At 39.9% G+C, this 20,751-nt stretch overlaps 1 protein-coding gene across 6 annotated transcripts; it reads right to left on the bottom strand.

Moving 5' to 3' along the window:
• Positions 1–1,286: 1,286 nt before the first annotated feature.
• On the bottom strand, positions 1,287–20,008 carry XIAP (X-linked inhibitor of apoptosis). Of its 6 annotated transcripts, none has more exons than XM_085546310.1 (8): positions 19,959–20,008; positions 12,724–12,998; positions 9,948–10,854; positions 8,131–8,230; positions 7,136–7,214; positions 6,571–6,604; positions 5,223–5,423; positions 1,287–3,807 (listed from the first exon to the last, which is right to left on the bottom strand). In XM_085546310.1, exons 3-8 carry the CDS (start codon positions 10,819–10,821, stop codon positions 3,614–3,616), a joined length of 1,482 nt encoding a protein of 493 aa, XP_085402436.1. In that variant the 5' UTR covers positions 10,822–10,854; positions 12,724–12,998; positions 19,959–20,008; the 3' UTR covers positions 1,287–3,613. The 6 variants fall into 6 exon arrangements, 5 of the variants coding, with proteins under 5 accessions (XP_085402436.1, XP_085402437.1, XP_015716303.1 ...); XM_085546311.1 differs by having other exon boundaries at positions 12,613–12,998; XM_015860817.3 differs by lacking the exon at positions 12,724–12,998.
• Between the last annotated feature and the right edge of the window lie 743 nt (positions 20,009–20,751).

The raw sequence follows: 20,751 nt of genomic DNA on the forward strand, positions 1-20,751 counted from the left end.
GCTACTAACTCTCCTTCCAAAGGGCCTGTGATTCTATTATGTTTATTTGCATCCTTCATTTCTCTCTCTTTAAACATTCAGCTCAGTATCAGCATCTGCTCCTTTAAGATATTGAAAATCAAACCAATTAAAAGAAATCTTCCCAATTCAGGCTGTCAAAATGTGATGACTATGCTAATTATTTTCCTGCATTTAGTCTGAATAAGACTCTGATTGTAACAAAAAAAACCCTTAAAACCTACAAAGCAGTTTTGTCATCTTGGCTAGCAGGCTCTTAACCTTTTAATGTTCCCAAATAATTCAAACTCAATGTAACAGTATAGTGATTTTCCACATTTAATTTTTAAAAATCCCAGATACACTGAATATCTTTTAGAAGCATTAAGAAGCTTTAAAGTGAAGCACTCTGTATTGATTTGCATATAAACTGGATGTTTTTTTCTTTCCATTTCAGTTTTGAAGGTATTGTTTGTGACCTACTTCTATTTATTTCCTCTTCAAGAGTTTACATAGTAGATTTACGCCCCAAATCACCTCCCTGCTAGGATTTAGTTTTGTAACAGTTTTAAACAGAATTTGCTCAGCCTCTTCTCAAATAGTTTTGTCTAGTCCATATGGCAAAAGTTGGAGGCTGTAAGCTAGATCCAGCTCATGCAGTCTCTCACATGACAGGTCAAGGTTAGGTAACAAACCATCTGCTAAAGCAAGGCAGCATAACGTGTTTGCACCAATAACTAAACACTCTATTTCAGCTGAGATATAGTAGCTCCTGTGCAAACACCCTGCGCTTTAGTTTCACTTGAAAGTTAACACAAGCCCTCCCTGTAAGTGAAAATGGGAGCTACAGACAAGGCTGCCAGAACTGCCAACCCGTATCAGTCCTGATAAGCCACGATAAAGCCCTGTATGAGTTAGTTCTCAAACAATGAACTCTTAAAAAAGACAGGAGAAAAAAAAGACACCAAACCCCAAACCCTTCTTACCAGTATATGACATATTTACTTTTTCCCAGAACACAAATCCTAGCACTGAGTTCTTTATGAAGTTTCTACTCAATTCCTAGGGACTAAATTCCAATTTATTAAAAAAGCAGCCAAATGAATATTTTAAAACAAATTTTAACACATACAAACCACAGATTGTTTCCTTTCAACCTAAAACATACTTCCTATCCTTACCAACATTCAGGTTAAATTAGGAACAGTTGAGTTATACAACAAAAAAGCAAGAGAATCCAACCTCCTCTTATTTCTTCTGCATGTAAGAATCAAACACTACTCCACAAACAACTGGATTGCACTTTATTTTAAATATACACAACATTTCACTGGAGAAACATGTCAGTTCTGTGAAATCTCATATAATTATAGCAAATATCTAACAAAAAATAGAGGCATTGCATTTGTGTATATTGAATTTAAAACTTTCATCATGTGAAAAACTATATATTCTTTATAAAGTGTCATTAATCAAATATATTACTCAGTGTAGGATCCAAGATAAAATTTCTGTATACACAGAATATATTAGTGTGCCCACGCAAATTGGAAGTCACATAATTAGTGTTACTGTAAACCAGCTATACTTAAAACACCAGCAGGAAAAAATGAGTTAGAATGATGCTACATGTTAGAAACATGAAGCAAACGCACAATGGATGTCTCGTGGGTATGAGGGAAGTTTTAAAAGAAGAGAGCTCCTGTCATAACGAAGGGCATGAGGTATGCAGAATATCCTTCAGTTCTGTCGAGTTCACTTGTAAGGAATGACATTTGTATACAAGACGGATGTGCTGAGAAAAGCAGAAGGCTAAAACCAGTTTTCTGAGGCCTATTTATACAGCAATGACAGAAATAGTAAGTGGGGATACAGGAACTATTGATCACAACAGAACAACTGGCAAAGTAACAGTAACAATCTAAAATCTCTCAGCAGCAGATTTACACATTCTATGAATCATGGCACAACCAAAGCTACAGAGCTAACGTTTTCAATCATATGGCGTTTTTGAGATGCTAGAACCTGAGATGATACACATACAAATACAAGTCAATTTCAAAAATGAATATGTACAAGTTTTATAGAGGGCCGGATTATTTAAACAACTGTACCTGCATAAGCTTCAGTTATACAGAGTCCTTCCACAGTGAAACAAAGGAATAGTGACATAAATAAAGCTCTGCATTGCTTAGGCTTTGCAAAACCAGGTTTATGAAGTGAAGCTACCAGAAGCTACATATACTTGAATCCAGTATTGGATTTGATGTAGAAAAACTTCGATTAAGAAAAATAATGTTAAGAATGTTTAAATACGTGTCATTGGACAGCAGAAAAACTTAAATACAGCGAGGTGATTACATCCTAGGATTGTCTGCATTTTATGCCTGTAGGTAGCACATGAAATGAACTTAAAAATGAGTGTTCTGATTAACATCATGATTAACATCAGTTACAATTTCCATCTTTCATTAGTCACAGGTATCCAGAGGCAGTTACATTATTTTCAAAGCTTAAAGCAGTTTTAAAAGGGTCCACTAATTCCAAGGGTGTTGCTACCTTGTAAATCTAAGGAGAAAAGAGGGGAAAAAAAGAACACTATTCAGAGCTAGTTCCTGTGTTGTTCATGTTTGTTTAGCCTGTTAATTATTATTTGAGACCGGATACAGAGGCTTACAAGCGTAAACAAGAATGACAAGACAGATAGACATCCTTCAGTGGCAATAAAGGCATCTAATTACTGATCTATGAAATATCACACAGACAACTGTAGCTAGAAGACATGGAACAACTTTGCTATAGGTTCTAACTGATGTTATTTTAAGACAGGCAAGGGACAAGAATAAAATGAAAAGATATTTTAGCCGATGTTTTCCAAACTAGAAACACTAGATTAATAGATGCAGAAAATGAAGTATTTCATGTAGCATCCAATGAATCAGAAAGAATTTTAATCCCAGAAAATCTATTCAGGCATCTGAACGTTCAAAGTAACATCATAAAAATTACCCTAAAGCAATTTATTTCCTCTGATGAGGCTGTTACCCCTGGTCCCACTAGAAGAGAGAATTAAGCAGGTCTATTTTTGACGAATGAGCTGAGCAAATGGTAATTAGTAGAAACATGGTCTATAAAAAGCAGGTTTTTTTCTGCTACTTATATACTCTCTCTGATTTCTCATACTTGTTAGTGGGGGAAAAAAATGCAGCATCAGTGCTACTCAATCAAAACCCCCAGTTTTCCTGTGCCATTTCCTGAAAGAACATGTGTATACTTAACTCCTGTATTCACAGAAGATTAGTAGAAGCATGAATACAAACAGAGCTGAAAATACAGTAACAGTTATTTTACAACACAACTTCAAAGTAAAAGCACAGAAAGTAAGGAGAGCACTAAGGAGGCAGTAGGATGAGTGCTTTAAACAAAAATCTAGCAGCTTCTGACAGTCAACTCATTTTTCAGGGTGTTGATTAAAGCTTTACTGTTTACATTATCTCCAAAGTGAGATGCGCCGTGTGTGCTAGACTGGTGAACACCCAACCGTCTGTTATCACATTACACACGTTTAAAGAAATAAAGCAGGAAACAGTTACATCTACAGTACTGCACCATCTCACTAATACATAAAAATTTTCTGTCTTTTTATAATATTTGTACAACACAGTGGACATTTATTGACTGCTTCAGCACATTCCTTACAAGCAACCAGGTGACCACAGGGAATGAGGACTACTGATATGTCTTTAGCCATACAGATTTTACAGAGCTTTTCTTCCTGCAGGCGTCTTAACTTCTCTTCGATACTGAGATCTAAGAAGAATAAACACACAGAAAGTAGTTAGTATGTTTTCATAGTATCTCATCTCATTTTTTCCCCCCTCCACAGAAAGACAGAGGATTTCCTTTCCATGTCATTTAGAAGTTACACCTTTAAAAAAGGCAAAAAAACCCACAACCCACAGACAAAACCACACAAGACGGGAAACCAAACTAAAATGAAATCTTCAACGTCTGTTTTTTCCCCCCACCTCCCAGACCAGTGCAGGGAATTCAGCCATCTCTGTTGGTAAGACCTTGAAATATCTGTGGAATCTAAGATACACATACTGCAACCAGGAGCCATTTGTTTTTTTAGAGACTTCCCACAGACAGCTTTCTCAAAACCTACACAGAAGGTGGAAGAAAGGATAATCAATCCTGGTTAAGTAATTTGGATTTACTTTTCCCCAGCAATTTTCCTCAGGCTAAAGAATGAGGATATCACTTCCCTCCGTCCTTCTGTTTATGAAAATGCCTATACTTCAAAAGCTTAAAAAACTGTCATACAGAAACAATTTGTTTTGCATTGTAGATTAGCTCTGCAATTTCTAGTAAGCCTCATTTGAAAATACACACTACAAAAGCCTTCTGCAGCATGGGGAAAGTTCCCTGCAGTCAGTCACAAAAATAATGCCCATCTTCATTGCAAGTTCTTTCTCTGCATAATATCCATGAAAAATGTTATTAAAAGGGACGGGCTAGTGAGCTCTCTGTCTATCATGCCAACCAGATGGGCTTTTCTCTCCCTCTGAATTCATCCATATGGTTGTCTTTAAACTACAAATAAGCTCTTGAGTGGGACAACTTGTTTCTGGTCAATCAGCAGGGCATACCACAATGGCTTTTCTGAGAATGACTTGTATGCCCAAACATAGTTGCAACGTAAATAATTAAAAAGGAATGTTGTTCAGTAGCAACTGGAGCAGTTCCTTATTGGCCAGGAAGGAGAATGCTTCTATTCAGTGCTGTTAGTAATGGCACCAATTTTACACTTGAAACATTTTAGCAGTGTAGTATTAAATTTTTTGTACACTGAATATTTGACAATAAATTGTGTTTACTTCCCCATATCTACAATTATCCTTGCCATTGTCACAGTAACACTGGCTAAAAAGCTAACCTCAGAGGGTACTGAACTATTATTTCAATATGTTTTGTGGTATTAATACTAAATATATTTTGCACGTGACATTCTACTAACCTCAAATATTTTTTAACACCCCCTTGCTCCACTTCTTTGATGCCCAAAAATAAGATATAAAACTTTAAGCTCCAATATTGTAACTTCATATTAAGCAATACTTGAGTCAGAGGGCAGAATGAATAGTTAATGATAGGATATACTTCATAGACAAACAAGTTATTGTGAAAGTACACATGTAGGTTTTACAGTTTACTAAGCTCACCTTGCTCAAGCGGGCTTTCCTTTGGTGGTTCTCCCTTTATATTTTCTTTCTGAGCACTTATTAAGTCTGCTACCAGATCCTCAACAGACGTATAGCTTTCTCCAGACACGTGCAACTTCTTTTCCATAGTGCTCCTAATCTCAGACAAACTGAAACCCATGTGTACAGCGTTCTGTACCAACTGATTCTGTAAGAGGTCATCTAAAACAATAAAGGAAAAGAAAAGAACACCACAATTTAACATACATATACATATATATATATACATATATATATATTTAACATAATATCTGATTGTATTCATTATAGTTAAAACACCTTTGCAGATATTTAGCAAAAAGAACTGCATTTCTGATTTGAGAGTTATGCTGCTTTTAAGTACTGCATTGGAAAACTCGAGAGCTTTTCAGTCCTTGTTTTCCCAGACTCTCTTCATCTGCTTATAGTATGGAAATCCTCCTAGGCTTGCGATTCAAATCAACTACTTCAACATTTTCAACACAATTCCTTAAATCACATGTCCTACATAATTTGTGAAACAAAGTCCAAAGCTGAACATTAACTGAAATCATCATAAATCCCAAGGAACAGTAAATACTAAAGTATTTGCTAACTTTACATTAGTTGTAATTCAGTTCAGAAAAGAAAAACAACCCATCCATCTGATAATAGAAATCAATACAACAATATGAATTTATGAAATCGAAACACAAGCGCAATCACTTCAGAATTTCTGAAGTCAGTCTTCCCAGGATAACACACACCACTCATTTAGGACACAACTGCTCTTCAGTCTATGGGACTTCCTCCTCTCTCTTTTTCAATGTAATTGCTTGAATAGATTTTCCAGCAGTGTGTCCTATGTATTTGAAAAGCTTTTAAAATAGATCTTGTGTAAGCACTCTTATCAGCAAGAGCTTTCATTCCACATCGCGCTGCAGCATGACTGCCTGCCTATTGTTTCTTTTACCATCTCAGCGTTCTCATATTCATAAGAAACATTATTTTACCATAACACATTCCTCCACATAAGTCATTTAAGCTTCCTCGGCTTCCTAGATTCCTTGTCTTTTTGCAATGTAAGTCTTCCCACCTCATGAAAATCAACAACAATCACTTTGTTTCAGTATTCTGCAGTGTTCATCATGTAACTTCTCTAATTCAATGCAGTATTTATCCACTGATGATTAGAGTTATCACACGAGAAACAAAATTCATTGTGCAATTTAGAAGGAACAAAGCAGTAAAAGAATATCACCCAACAATTTGCCTGCCATTTTTGAAAAATATAATAGAGTTAACTTAGAAATTTGGTTTTATTATTATTATTGTTATTTTTACTATATACCTTCAGGAAGTATTGAAACTTCAGCAGCTTCTATCTAAAAAATAAATAGAAAGATGAAAAAAATTACAATTCTGGAATGAGTACGAGGAGACCTATACAGTTATAAGACACAAAATAGCTATTTGACCTCAGTTATTTTATTGAGTAAAACTACTATAGTTAGAGCAGATTTTCTCTGCTCTAAACATTGGCAAAGGGATTCATACTTTGTTATGGCATTCAGACTTTGTTACATTTTCATTTTAACACTTTTCTGGTGCAATAATATGTACGTGGCTCTTGGTTCCCAGCCTACAAGGATTAGCATTTCAGTATGGAATATATAACAACCCACAAGGCACCCAAGCTGGCATTCATTATCTAAGTAGGGACAACTGTACAATCTATGAAGCTCAAATAGCAGAATCAAAACATACTTCAATGTTTTTTTACTTTCTGCCAAGGAAAGAAGCAGCAGGAAGACTAAAAAGTTATGCAGATGATCAGAAGATTGACTTCATACGAAAATTAGGTTATGATTGTTTTCTACTTCAGTAAAATATTTAATCAATAAGAAGACACTTACTGTTGAATCCCTACATCCATCTCTTAAGTGAACATTATTAATAAATTCTATTCCCTTTTCCTCTCTCAAGAACTTGCACCTATAAACAAAAATATTTAGTTATCATATAACTACATAAGCAGCAAACAGAAGTTGATATTGTAACTTCATAAAGGTTTGATACAATTCCTACCTCACATAGAATGCTTGCTTCCCAAACTTCAAAATGAACAATCAACATCAGTAATATCACCTAAGTGCTTCTAAAAAGTTATTAATTGCTTCAGCAGTAATTATGTGTTGCAGATTTGGTGAAACAGGAAGCTAAGGAACTGTTGGCCATGTCACCTCATGCTACATGTTTATAGTAGTAAAAAACTCCAATGAATTAATGAATAACTAACATCATGTCAAAACACTGGTTCTTTAAGTAGTTTGTAATCACAGAAAAGCAGCAACTGGTAATGCAGATGCTTTGTGTTTTGTTATTTTCCAACCAGTCCAAGCTACTGGGCAGTAGCTGGGGCAGATTTTATTTATTTATATGAGCATGGCAAATAGATTCTTGTTCATTGCTGGTGAAAACACATACCTAGCTGTGGTGACTATGCTGAAAAATAATGCTTTATAGCTGAGAATTTGCTCTATCAGACAGTGCAATTGTGCTTTTTGCATCTGTTGTAGTTTCCCTGTAAATAAATGAGACATTAATTTTGGAATCATCTATGTAGCATATTGTGAGAATCTGAAACACTGCCACCAATGTGGATGTGCTAACAAAAAGAAACCCTCCACTGTCATAAATAGAAACAGCATCAAAGTCACAGTCAGATTTCTAAAGACCTTACTAGTAGGCTCTGTCATAAAAACAAAATACTATGAAGACAACTCAGATGTGCACAGCCCTGTTTATTGCAGGGGCACTGGACTAGATGACCCTTAAAGGTCCCTTCCAACTCCAGGGATTCTACAGTTCTATGAAGTGTCAAAAGAAAACTGTAAAAAAAATACCTTACCCAGGAAACCACTTGGCATGTTGATCCCATGGGTCTTCATTTTCCTTCCATTCTTGCAATCCTCCACCGCAGTGGAAGCACACAACATGATCACCATTACCTTAGCAAACACCCAAGTTACATATTTTTAGTATGCACTGACAAGGAGTTCTTAGCTGAAGCACTACATTATTACAAACAACAAACATTTATATTACTGAGTGGAAATTGTAATTGGAAAATAATCCGTATAAGAGTATAATAAACATGATCTGAAACAAACGTTCAGGAAAAAAAAAAAAGTTGACCTTAAAGTCACATAAAATAGAGTCACATACAATATTTGAGAATTCTGATATAGCAAGTAATTAAAAAGCAAATGCTAAAAAGAGTCTATTATCAGATAGTGCATCCCTCTGATAAACAGGCCATTAAGTCATTACCACAAAAAGTTTATTTGGAAAGGAACTGACACAACTTTATCTGTTTGTCCTCATGACCACAGTTCTGTTTTCTATTCAAGTAACAGTAAAGCAAGAATAGAAATTACTAATAGGAATTTCATTCAAAAGAGTGTTCTTTGCTCCTTCATTTCACCATTAAAATTAATGGGTTCTACATAGAAGCAGCATAACTGATGGCAATTTCTGAAGAAATAGCATTCCTTCAGCACTAGCACTGTGCCTACCCCCATCAAAGACTGCACCAGAACTCTCTCAGACTCTGTGCTGACTGAAATAAGAGGGAGGGGGTACTTTTGTTTGTTTGTTTTTCACCAAAACTAACTCTGTCTCAGCCTACCAGAAATGCAAAGCCGTTTAAAGAGCCTTTTGGTCTCTTAAACTGCCTGTTCAGTTCACCTTCACAGTATAGATCTCTCTTGGCCAAGGTAAGCTACTTACTGTCAGGAGTCCAAGATGGAACTAATAAAACAATTCTATTGAGTACAAATATTACCTGTGTTCCACTTATGTAAGAATATATCAAGAGTTTTATTTATGGCCACAAGCAAAGCAAATGGTATCAGATTAAAAAGCTCTTCTGGGAGCTACTAAGGGAGAAGCCAATTAAGATGAGAGCAAGAAATTATCCTGGATAATCCCCTTTTCTTTGTGACCTAATAATAGCACAACTTTGCACAGCATCTCTCAGTAAAGAATTTCAAAGAGCTTTATCTGCACCACACAATTCAATAAGGAATTATTTGCCTTCTCCAGATTGAAAAAGCAATGCACAACGATATTAGAGCCTTATCCAGATGATACACTGGATTCCTAATAGTAAAATCTCTTCCAGTAGAGTCCTCGTCTTCATAAAGCTTTTACATTAGGTAATAATGGCACTTGCTTTTTTTGGTTGTCTGGATGCCATGATAATGTAAACACATTAACTAATTAAAATGGCATATAACCTGCACTGTCTTGGTTCAGAAGCTTCAGAGCTACACAGTTGCTCTTTAGACCTGAGGTGTTTATCTGGAGGACAGCACTTCATTTTTTAAAACTATTTGCTTCAGTTATTGCTATTGTAAAAGATACATTAGGAGGGTTTTAGCAGGTAAGGAAAACTTATTTTGATGCTCTGCTGCTAACAAAGCAAACAAACAAACCTGACAATTTGATATTGTGCTAAGAAACATTCTCATAGGGTGGCTGTAATCATGCAAGAGAAACACAAGAAGTAGTTTGTAAAGGAAAGCAGAATGAATACCAGTTCTACTAAAAGTCTGGCAAACCGTTCTGCATTAGAATAGGAAAGTGCTTATATTTTTCATTATAAAACATATTTGCACAACATTTATTTGTAAGATGTAATCGCCATTTGGGGGTCTATCTTACCTGTGCTATAGAACCCTGCTTCAGCAAGATGTTCCTTGTTAACAGGGTATATCCAAGTTAAAAACGTTTGTATCCGCCTCTCATATTCTACCATGGATGGATTCCTTGGATGCTGTTCGTTGCTTAGACAGCTTCTCCCAAGCTCTGTACAAATAGATTCAGTTGAAACATTTCCAACATCCCGGCCCAGGACAAAAAAGCATTTGGGAAAATGCCTCTTGTGCTCAGACCAAGCTCGATCACCAGGTTCCCAGTTTTTCAGTTTTCCACCGCAACAAAAACATGCAACTTGATCACCGACACCTGTATAGTAGAGTCCTGCACCAGCTAACTCCTTCGGAGTCAATAGGCCATAGGGGGGCCAATTGTGAAAGGACTTCAGCCTGGCTTCTTCGCTGCACATAGCAGGGTTTTTAGGATACAAAGTGTCAGACATGTCCACAACCTGCCTGGTTCTCAACAGGTAATCTGCCTCCACATCAGACAAGTCCTCCAGAGCAGAGGAGAGGGCTGAATTGCTGGAGCCGTTTTCAGTTCTATGCCGGTGGCTCTGCGCAAGAGGACGTACATCATTTTCCAAAAAAGCAGACTCAGTAATAAATCTGCAATCTGGGGAAAGGTTTTTGTGTCTGTCAATCGCTGAATCCCCAGGCTCCCATCCTTCAATAGTCGCATGGCAACTGAAGCACTTGACTTTATCACCTTCTCCAGTATAAACAAAGCCAGCTCGAGCTAGTGCTGATGCTGGAACCGGACAATCGCGGGGAAACTCCACAAAGGTTCCTAGCCGGGAGTGTTCCTGGGACCACTCCTGGTCACTGTCAGTGGCTGGGGCAGCACCAGGTTCAGAGTTATCCGGGCCATTACACGTCATCTCCTCATACGTAGGGCTCTTCCTTCAAATTCCCTAAACAAAGCATATACATGTTATCTTCAGACAGAAGGACACATCCACAAGCATGGAAATGAGCTAAATTCGACTAGCTGTGTTTTATGCATTAACGTCTCCTCCTGTTCCCTCCCTCCTTACCTGCTCCCACCCCTCCAGAGTCAAACCAAAATAAAGATAAAGCATAAGGAGTGGCAGGAAGATTGTGAAGTATTACAGGAATATGTTACAAAACATGACTAATAAGAATTTGCCTGTAACATACACAGATTTACATGTTCACATATTTAAGAGAATGCTTTATTTTTTGGAAGGGAATACTGCAAGAATAATAAAATTGAGGAAGAACTAAAAGCTGACAAAAGGCTTCTGAGATAAGAACATGGAATTATAGAATTAAATAATCTAATAGAATAAAACATCTGCCAAATTTTGTCTGGATGCAGTAATTCCTTTACAAGAAACACCTGAATGTTTTTTTTGACTGGTCAGCTCTGCTTAGACAGGATTGAACAGAAGGAAAATCAGGGTGGAGGAAAGAGGCTTGTTTGAATGCACTCATGCCAAAGCAATGGTACAAGATCAACAAGTAGCAGCGGGATGAGAGAAAATACTATTTTTTCAGAGGTTACAAAGTATATTCCCCCAAATCAAACACCTAATTTATGGAACTCAACAGGCCTTAAGTATTGATGTTGATGATTTCAAAACAAACCACCCGTAACTACCACACGGGAAAAGGGAAAGAAATTAAATGAGGTACAAGTAAGCATTACAAATTAGAACTATTTCCTGGTATACATTGCCAAATCCCCAACAGAGAAATACCCTAATTCCTCTGGAGAGGACTCCAAAGTGCTCTACCAAATGTAGTGAGAGACTCAGGCAAGAGATTAACCTGGCTGGTTTTGTCTGTAACAATCTTCAGCTGGAGGATGTGGTAAATCCTCCAAGCTACATTCACGGTTCCCCAATTCAAAAAGCGCTGCCCAGGTGCTGAGCAGAACAGAGCGAGACAGAGCAACCCTTTTCATCTCAAAAGCAGTTGCAGACTTCAAGAGTTGTGGCCTCTCGCTCTACACAACATGAAGCCTACAAAATATTTAGAAAAAAAAAAAATCACAGAAGTTTCCCATATTTTAACTGTAACGTTACAAAGACAGATGTTAACCCTGATAATGCACGCTTAGCTTTACAATCAGCAATGTCAAATCCAACAGATACCTTTCATCTATCCTTATTTTTATTCCCAAAAACATGTACCAGACTTATAGCACAGCCTAGAAACAAGCCACAGTTTAAGCTCAGCTCTGAGTACACACTAACTCTTTTAGTGCCTCACAAAAGCAGTGCTTTGGTAGCTACACCCACAGAACTGTGCAAGTGAACAACTCTCCTTACCCTACAACAAAAATGACACACAGTCTGGGTAAAATAGCGCGACATTTCTTTTAAAAATCCCCCAAATACTCCTATGAATAATCTTCCCAATAAGCCAACCAACTGAAGGTTGATTCCTCTTTTAGCAGTACCATGCAAATAAATACAGGGCATGCCAAGACACAGTCACTGGTCAAAGGACATTTCCCTCTAGAGTTGCTGAGCCAACAGTGATTTCAGAGCACAGAGAGTGATCGGGAGAGTCCTAAAGCAAAACTAGCAGCCATCACTGGCAATTTTCACTGGAAATCTTCATATCCCCCAAGTAATTTCTGTTGCAAAACTGTTGTTTTGCTCTCTCCATTTGAGACAAAAATGCTTCAAGTAAGCACCTACCTAACTTGTTCTGGGTAGGACATCATTAATGAAAAGCAATTGGACAGATCAGAGTTTCAAAGCGTGTGATTCCTGCCTTGGTGCAGGTTGCCTGCAGGCCACAGCCCCCACCTGATGGGTGCACGTATCCCTTTTGGCACAGAGGGCCCTTTCCCCAGAAGAGGAACCATCCAACCTTTGGGTGCCAAATTCAAGAATGGGTGCTGTGCTTCTTCAGCTGAATGACGTTCTGGTGCCTGAGAGTAAAGCTTTGATGCACCTGGCTTCCCCCGGTGTTTACAGCAGCTCTTCCGCTGTCCTGAATGCATCTGAGCCAGCACACAGCAGCCTCTCTCACCCAGGTAGCCACTACAGCCTTCTGTTGCATGTGCTAATCAGGAATGCACCTTATACAGTAAGAGGGATAAAGCAAATGAGAAACCTTCAATCAGTTATTACCTGTGCCTCACACAACTTGACAGATACCCTGCCTCATTGACAGGGTAATGGCCATCAAAGGTCTCAGCGCAATGCTATAGCAAGCACCCACACCCAAACCCAACCCTTTATGACAGCTCCATTCACTCAATGAGAAGCATTTATCTGAGCCAGTTTAAAAAAAGAAAGATTATGGCGCACTTTGCCACAATGACAAAGCAAACGAGCCAGCAGGAAGGTTGAGAAAACACATCAGCGGCATCATGCTTACTGCATGCAGCTGTGGGCACAAGGCTGGTTTTGAGCACCAACTGCAATTAGTTCTGCAAGTCGGTTCGTAACTAATGTAATAACATCTGTAATAACACTGCAGAATGATTGTAGCTCAACAAATTCAGAAACAGCAAATAAATTATATTGACTGACCCACAGGTCTGAATTGTATGCTTGCTTTGACCTTCAAAGGGTAAAACTCAGTAATTACATGAAGTAACATGAAAGCTGTAGGTATTAATATAGTGTGTGTATATATATATATATACATATATATATATATGTGGTATAGTATATATACTTTTTAATTATTATCATATATGTTTAAGGGCTCATATTTATTCCCCATTAAAAATCTTGCTTTTAAATCCTGTAGGGTTGTTCCTATAAATAGATCAAATGATCTCATGCAATTGGAATCATCATTACTACTCCTCAATCACGCAATGATTTGCATTGCTCGCACAGCCTCAGCTGCATACTCTTTTTCTTATCTGCACACCTAAAAGACTTCCCAGAGGGTGGCAAACAACGTCTGCTTCACATCTTTCAAAGTTCGGAGGTTCCTTTTCAGAAAGTATCTCACAAATGTGCTTTCAAAGTACAAATAGCAGCGTGTTTTTACTTTTACTTACATAAAAACAGGTTCAGAAATAACGACAAAAATCCCAACTCTTACCCTATTAAGAGTTTTTACATCCTACATCTGTTTTCTATGTGCTTTTAAACCAGATCAGAGCTTCTACATCCCTTTTTGATCTGTTGCAAACAAAACAGCTGAGGCAATCGCAACCTACTGCCAACCTTCTGTTATCCACCCTCTGAACTTTGTCCTGAGGGGAGGAGACAGAGCAAGGCCCCAGTTTGATGGGCCTCAGGGATTTCCTAGAGACACAAAGACCTCCCTTGGTTTGTACCTTTTTGTTTCATAAGCCCAATGGTGACCACTCACTATAACAATGAGCATGATAGACAAAGTTAAAGAAGAGTTGAGAGAATAATCATGCCTCCGTTTCCTGCAAGTTAGGTACTTGCAAGCTGTCTTTTGCAAGCGTCACTTTAACAAGGGGTCATATTGCATTATTGCAACTCATTACTGATCATCCTTCTGCTACCTGCACCAGCCCAGGCCCTGCTGCTTCTCTGGTGTCATTCCTTGAATCACTGCCCAGCCCCCTCTGTTCTAAAGGTTTTGGTCACAGGAACTTATTTTAAGGGAAGTTTTGCTTTCGGATTGTTTATAAGCATATCATGCTTAATCATGGTTTTTTTTCCCCCCTTCTCTTGAAATAACTTCTCACCTTTAAAAATAAAGCCTGTAGAACTCAAAATATCCCGTGGGCGGCTCCTATGTGACAGACTCTCCTAGCAGAAGTAACAGCATGAGACAAACTACCATATACATCACTTTGTATTATTTATTCCGCTTACTCTGCTGATCGTCTGGGTGTTTGCTGGGAAGCTGGGTGCTGTGAGGACACTGAGGAACTGAGAAGGGAACGCTTGGGCAAAGACACAGAGAGGGAAAGAATGGAAGACTAAACTTCAAACATCAGCTTTGTATTATAGGACTACATCTTACATGGGATAACAATGGAAAGCAATGTCTTGTGAAGTAACAGAACTCCAAAATGTTATTTAAGTGCAGAAGAAAGTTTATGACTGAGAAACATAAAGTACTAATCTGTAGCCAACTCACACACACATACAACACTTTATGATACATTCACACAGCAGGCCTGAGTTTAGAAAAGAATTGACTTAACCCATTCCACATAGATTTCATTAAAATTCCTGGATCTTCTATTGTGATTAAACTTCATCTTTACTTAGAAAGCCAGGTGATATTATTATTATTATTGAAGCATTAAACATCTCCTCATATAAGAAGTGAGTAAACAAAGCCCATTTTAACCTGAAAGACTTCCAGAAGCTGAGCCAAGTTCCATCCTATTTTTAAATACATGAAAGTTATTTGCCACAAGACGCCTACCACTTTTAGGCTGAAGTATCCATTTAGACAGCACTACTTTTTAAGCTTCCGTTTGGGGAAAACTAAAAACAACGAACTAACAGACCCCATAAAGTTCACAACCCAGGCATTACCTTATTGAAAATATAGAACTGCATGCCTAAATTTTAGAAGTCGGGCATTTCCCATTCAAGTTTTGTGCCAATTATGATTTTATGCAAAACTATGACACCATCACTTTACCTCAGACTAAAATGTTTCAAAGGAAAAAACAACCGATCTGCTTTTCTCTCTCAAGCACGTTATCACACACTATTATTCCCATCCTCAACCCTAAAGCAGACTGACATTAGAAGGAGTTATTTTTAATCCCTGTCTCTTTCCAAATGGCAACACAGCAGTAACCTTCAAACCAGACAGGCAGTGGCACAGCCTTGCGTTCCCGGCCACAGCACGCATCCAACACACAGCTTGTATTGCTTGACATGCTCACTATGAGAGCAATGGGAGTGTTTATTGTCGACCCAGTTCTGAAATGCGAGAGCAGTGCACCAAGTAAATATCAAACAGGACACGCTGTACCAGCTGATCACACATACCACAGACCATGTGGATGTCACTTTGCTGCATTGCACTTTGTGCCTGCTCAGCTGCAATTTGATCAAAGGAGTGTGCTATGCACTGAGCTGTACTTACAAAGATGAATAAGGAAGGGAGCTTGCGAAGTATTCACACACTTTAGCATGTTCATATCTACATAACAGTAACCATTTAGAAAAACCAAACCATTTTGCTGGAAGAATCACAGAATTATCAAGGTTGGAAAAGACCTAGAAGATCATCTAGTCCAACCATTAAAGAGAGATTTCTTTTAAGTAAGGAGGGAAGCACCTATACAACACCCTTTGCTTTGGCACCAAATCTTATCTAAGTGCATCAGCTTTAGGGTTTTCAGATTGGCCCTAGTGAGCTTCCCACTGGGGAAAAGGAAGAAATGAAGCTCCTTGCAAGCGTTTCATATACAGTAAAGAGCAAGAGGGATGTTGGCCTTTTCAATTTGGACACAAGAAAACCTATCCAAAGCAGAAGTTTAGATCTGACAGTTGCTGCCACTGAAATGAATTGCCTACAGATGACAGGACCTAAAAATAAAGCAGAGGAGGAGAAGGGGGGAAAAAAACAGTCAAAACCTTCCCACGAAATCCAAACCTCAAACATACTGAGAACAAGGTAGAAAGAGAGACTACAGGTAAAGGCAGAGAAGCAACTCCAAGAGCACCTGACTACACATAACCTCACAAAACAAACCACACAACAAAGCAATCCTGACAGACTCAACTTCCCCTGGCAGTTCCAGTTCCAGACTGCTTCATATGCAGCATAAATGGAAACATAACAAAATGGTGCTCAAGAAAGGCACTGTGCTCTCGTAGCCGTACAGAAAACTGTCTAGGATTTAGGTACCGTTTTTAAATTACAGATCACTTGGAATTGTACCATTTAAGCTTAAGGAGTTTCTGTAAGTATTCTTTCCAGACAAACCATATGGGAATAATAAACTTAACATTAGGGGATTTTCTTTTATTTTTTGCACATTTTGGAAAATTGGTCTGTCATTTTTTTCCCATCCTGTTTCCATATCCCCTACCATGTGCTTAAATATTTTAAGCTTAAATACTTTAAATAATTTAAACTGAGACAGAGGAGATTTAGGTTGATATTAGGAGGACGTTTTTCCACTCAGAGGGTGGTGATGCACTGGAACACGTTGCCCAAGGAGGTTGTGGATGCCCCATCTCCGGACGCATTCAAGGCCAGGCTGGATGTGGCTCTGAGCAGCCTGGTCTGGAGGTTGGCAGCCCTGCACACAGCAGGTAGGTTTAAACCAGATGATCGTTGTTGCCTCCAAATGCACTTAGACAAGCTGCAGTCCTTTACAAAGCACCTATCCTAACAGCTCAGATAGAAACAGATATATGTACCTAAGCTACAACAAAGCAACTTCAATAAACTGAGAAGCAAGCTATACAGATCCAACCCTCCACAGAGTTAAAACAGGGGAACAAAGTATCCATCAAAAGTATCAATCAGTGACTATAAAGTGTATCACTGCAGGAATACAACGGAGTTACTGCTCTTCTTGGTTAGGAAGAAAAAAAAAAGGCAGTCAATGGGAATATGTGAACAAAATGGGCAGTGATAAAAAACACCTGGCAAAACCTGCAGTGACCATGGATACTCCTCCCTTCTCAAGTATGAGCTGTGCTCCAGCTTGCAGCATCACATGCTTTTACTGTTCAGCTAGAAAACATTTATGCCTATAGATGAGTGAAAAGACAGAAAGAGACAAGCTCTCTTCAAGGGGACATAATGAGACTGGACTCCAGTTGCAGTAAAGTGATTAATGCCACAGCAAAACTGCCAGATCCTTGCGATTATAAAGGAAGAAACTGCAGCAGCAGGGCAGCACAGGGAGCCCATGACCTCTGCCCAGCTGGGCTGCTCACACAGCAAATCCATCTGGGCTAAATGGCACCTCAGCCCAGTATCACTAGCATGAATGCTTTGTCATTCATCGATGGGCTGAAATCATACACACCCAAATTGGTGTGCATACACACAGCTGTGTGCTTGGAATCTCTTGAATTATCCTCTATACTTGAAGTTTTTTATCAAGTTGGGATGACTCGAGGACTAATTCTAACACAAAAGTGAAACGTGAAAATTGCACCTGCAGACAGCACTCAGCACCAAATGCTGCCTTACTGTTTAATAAGAAAACGTTCAGAACACAGAAGGGGAAGGACAGCAAACTTCAAGACCAGCTTCATTTTACGTTCTATATTACATAAGTGACATTGCTCACTGAGGATGGCTTCTCAATTCCAACATTGATTAGATTCCACTAAGCAAGCTTTAAAATAGAACCTGCACTCTAGTAAAGAAGATTTTGGATAGTCATCAAGTCCAAAATTAACATGGGAAGCACCCAGGTTCTCTGGTAACAATTTTCAGTTGTGCACACAGTATTACAGTTTCCATTTCTAAAATAGGAAACGTTCCTAAAACTAGATGTGCAAAATCTCTCCTTATGAAATCAATTGCTGTCCCTTCTTCGTCTACTCAAAGACACAGCAACGTATAAGGGGGTCAAATATCTTATTGCTGGTATCCACCCGATAACTAACCAAGCATAGAAAAGGCAAAAAGTAAAACATTCTGTGATACAGTCTGAGCTGTTAAGAAGCAGCACCAATTAAAACAATAGCATTTCTAGTCCTGAAGGACAACCCAAATCAGGCTGTGCAACACGCCTTCTTCCACTTTCACATACCTTCAGCCTATCTGCACAACTAAAATTTTCTTCCCCTTAGGTTCAGAAATCTATTTCTAGAGCCTGGCTTCCTATAGTTGTGTTCAGAGCCTTTTGAATAGAACATCTCATGATGGACCTCTTGCTATGAAAAATAAGCTGCAAGAGACTACATCCATTAACTCCTGATGGAAAATAAGAATGAAAGGGTATCTACAATGGCTTTCCCCTTGGTATCCTGCCACCAACCAAGGTTAGCAGCAGATTAACTAAAGCAGATACAAGTTTCATGTGTTCTGGCACCAATCTTTAGGCAATAAACAAACAAATAAATAAATACATCCTTTCCTTCACAGGGAGCTCTTCATTGACTTATGAACTGGATATTCTGCAACACTTCAACTCCCTTTGGCTGCCTCGCCCAGCCTGGCAGTACAGCAACAGGTGCACCATCACTATCGTGGGCACACAGAAGCCTGCAACAAAATCCACCTTCACATTCCAAAGGCTTTGATAGGAACACGCATTTTCTAACTGTTCTGATAACAGAAGCAAGTCTGCCTCGTATCACTTGAAGCAGAAAAAAACCCCACCACACCCACATCAGAGTTCTTTCACTTTTGCTGCTGGTTACAAGGAGCAAGGTCAGAGGAAGCACAGAGCTGTCATTAACTCATTTCTTTGCCCTTCTTGGCCAACAGCGTGGGTGCCCAACTTCCAAAAGGACTGAATCACTCGTGTGTCCTCTTATGGGTCCTAAATAAAACTACAGGACAGCAAAAGGAAGCACTTAAGGAAACAAAAAAAATATATCAAAATATAGACTTATTCAACAAAACTTTTCATCCCCAGATGAAAACTTGCTTTCTTAAAGTTCATCTTACGCAGTTATTTCAAGAGACGAGGTGAATAATTCAGTGTATATTTAACTGCATCAAGCTATTAGTTAAGAAAGGATTTGGAAGCATCCATCAGCAAAATGTTTTTTTTCTTTTGGTGTAAGTGAAGCAAACACCACCACACCTCATCCCTAACGTAACACACAGCACAGCTCCAGTGCGGGCAGCAGCACAGGAGGAAGAGCTGAACGACTCTGCTCCATCCGAACACTGTCCTACACACGAGATCACAACTCCAGGCAGCAGACACTTCAGTGGATACCACAAAGCCCAGGCTGTGAAACCACGAGCGGACACCTCTGCAGCGGAGGGGGCGCGCCCGTTCCTGTGGCAACGCCTCCCGGCTCGGCGACCCTCGAGCACATGGGGCGGGTGGGCCCCGAGCAGAACCAGGGCTGGAAAGGAGCGGCCCTACCCCGCGCGGGGAGTCCGCCCGCCGACCCGAGTGCGCCGCGCCCGCCTGACAACTCACCGCGCCGCGTATCCTCCTCACCGGCCCCGGCTGCGGGAATCGCTCCGGCTGAGAAAATGGCGGCTCCCGGCAGCCTCTCGGCTCCGCACCGCTCGGCAGCAGCGCCCCACACAGGGCCGGGGGAGCGCGGCAGTGCGGGGCCCGCTGTCAGACGGCGGCACCCAGTGGCGGCGGGCGGGCAGCGCATCACCCCTCAGCGGCTGCTGGTCTTCCTGCCCGCTCCTCGTGGAGTGGAGCGGCCGAAGAGCCCCCAACCCGCTCGCCAGCACTTCCCGCTGGGTACCGGCCAGGCGTGGTGCTCAAGGGCCGCTGAAAGATGGTGTGAGGGAGTGGTTGTTCCCCACAGAATCCATGGTCTGCACAAAGGCCACCGTGAGAAGTCATCCGCCACAGAATCACAGAATGACCCGGGTTGGAAGGGACCTCAAGGATCATGTAGTTCCAACCCCCTGCCTGGCAGGGCCACCAAACATACACATTTACTAGATCAGGTTGCCCAGGGCCCCGTCCAACCTGGCCTTGAACACCTCCAAGGACGGGGCATCCACAACCTCCCTGGCAGCACACATCCGCCATGTGCTGCTCTCTGAGGTACCCCCTGAAGATGAGAGCTGCCAGCAACGCCGCTTGCTAACTTGGCGCAGAACTTGTCTTCTTGCCTTTATTCCTCCCTCCTCTCATGAGAACAACGAGTTTTTCCAGTCCCGAGTCAGCAATGTGTGGGCTGACATCTCTGCAGGTTGGCATTTCACCTGATCTGAAACCTCCAGTGTATCTGTACAGAGTCAAAACA

This window comes from Coturnix japonica, chromosome 4 (assembly GCF_054131305.1).
Source record: "Coturnix japonica strain WE chromosome 4, WE-NBRP24, whole genome shotgun sequence".
In the NCBI taxonomy this organism is placed as follows: Eukaryota; Metazoa; Chordata; class Aves; order Galliformes; family Phasianidae; genus Coturnix; species Coturnix japonica.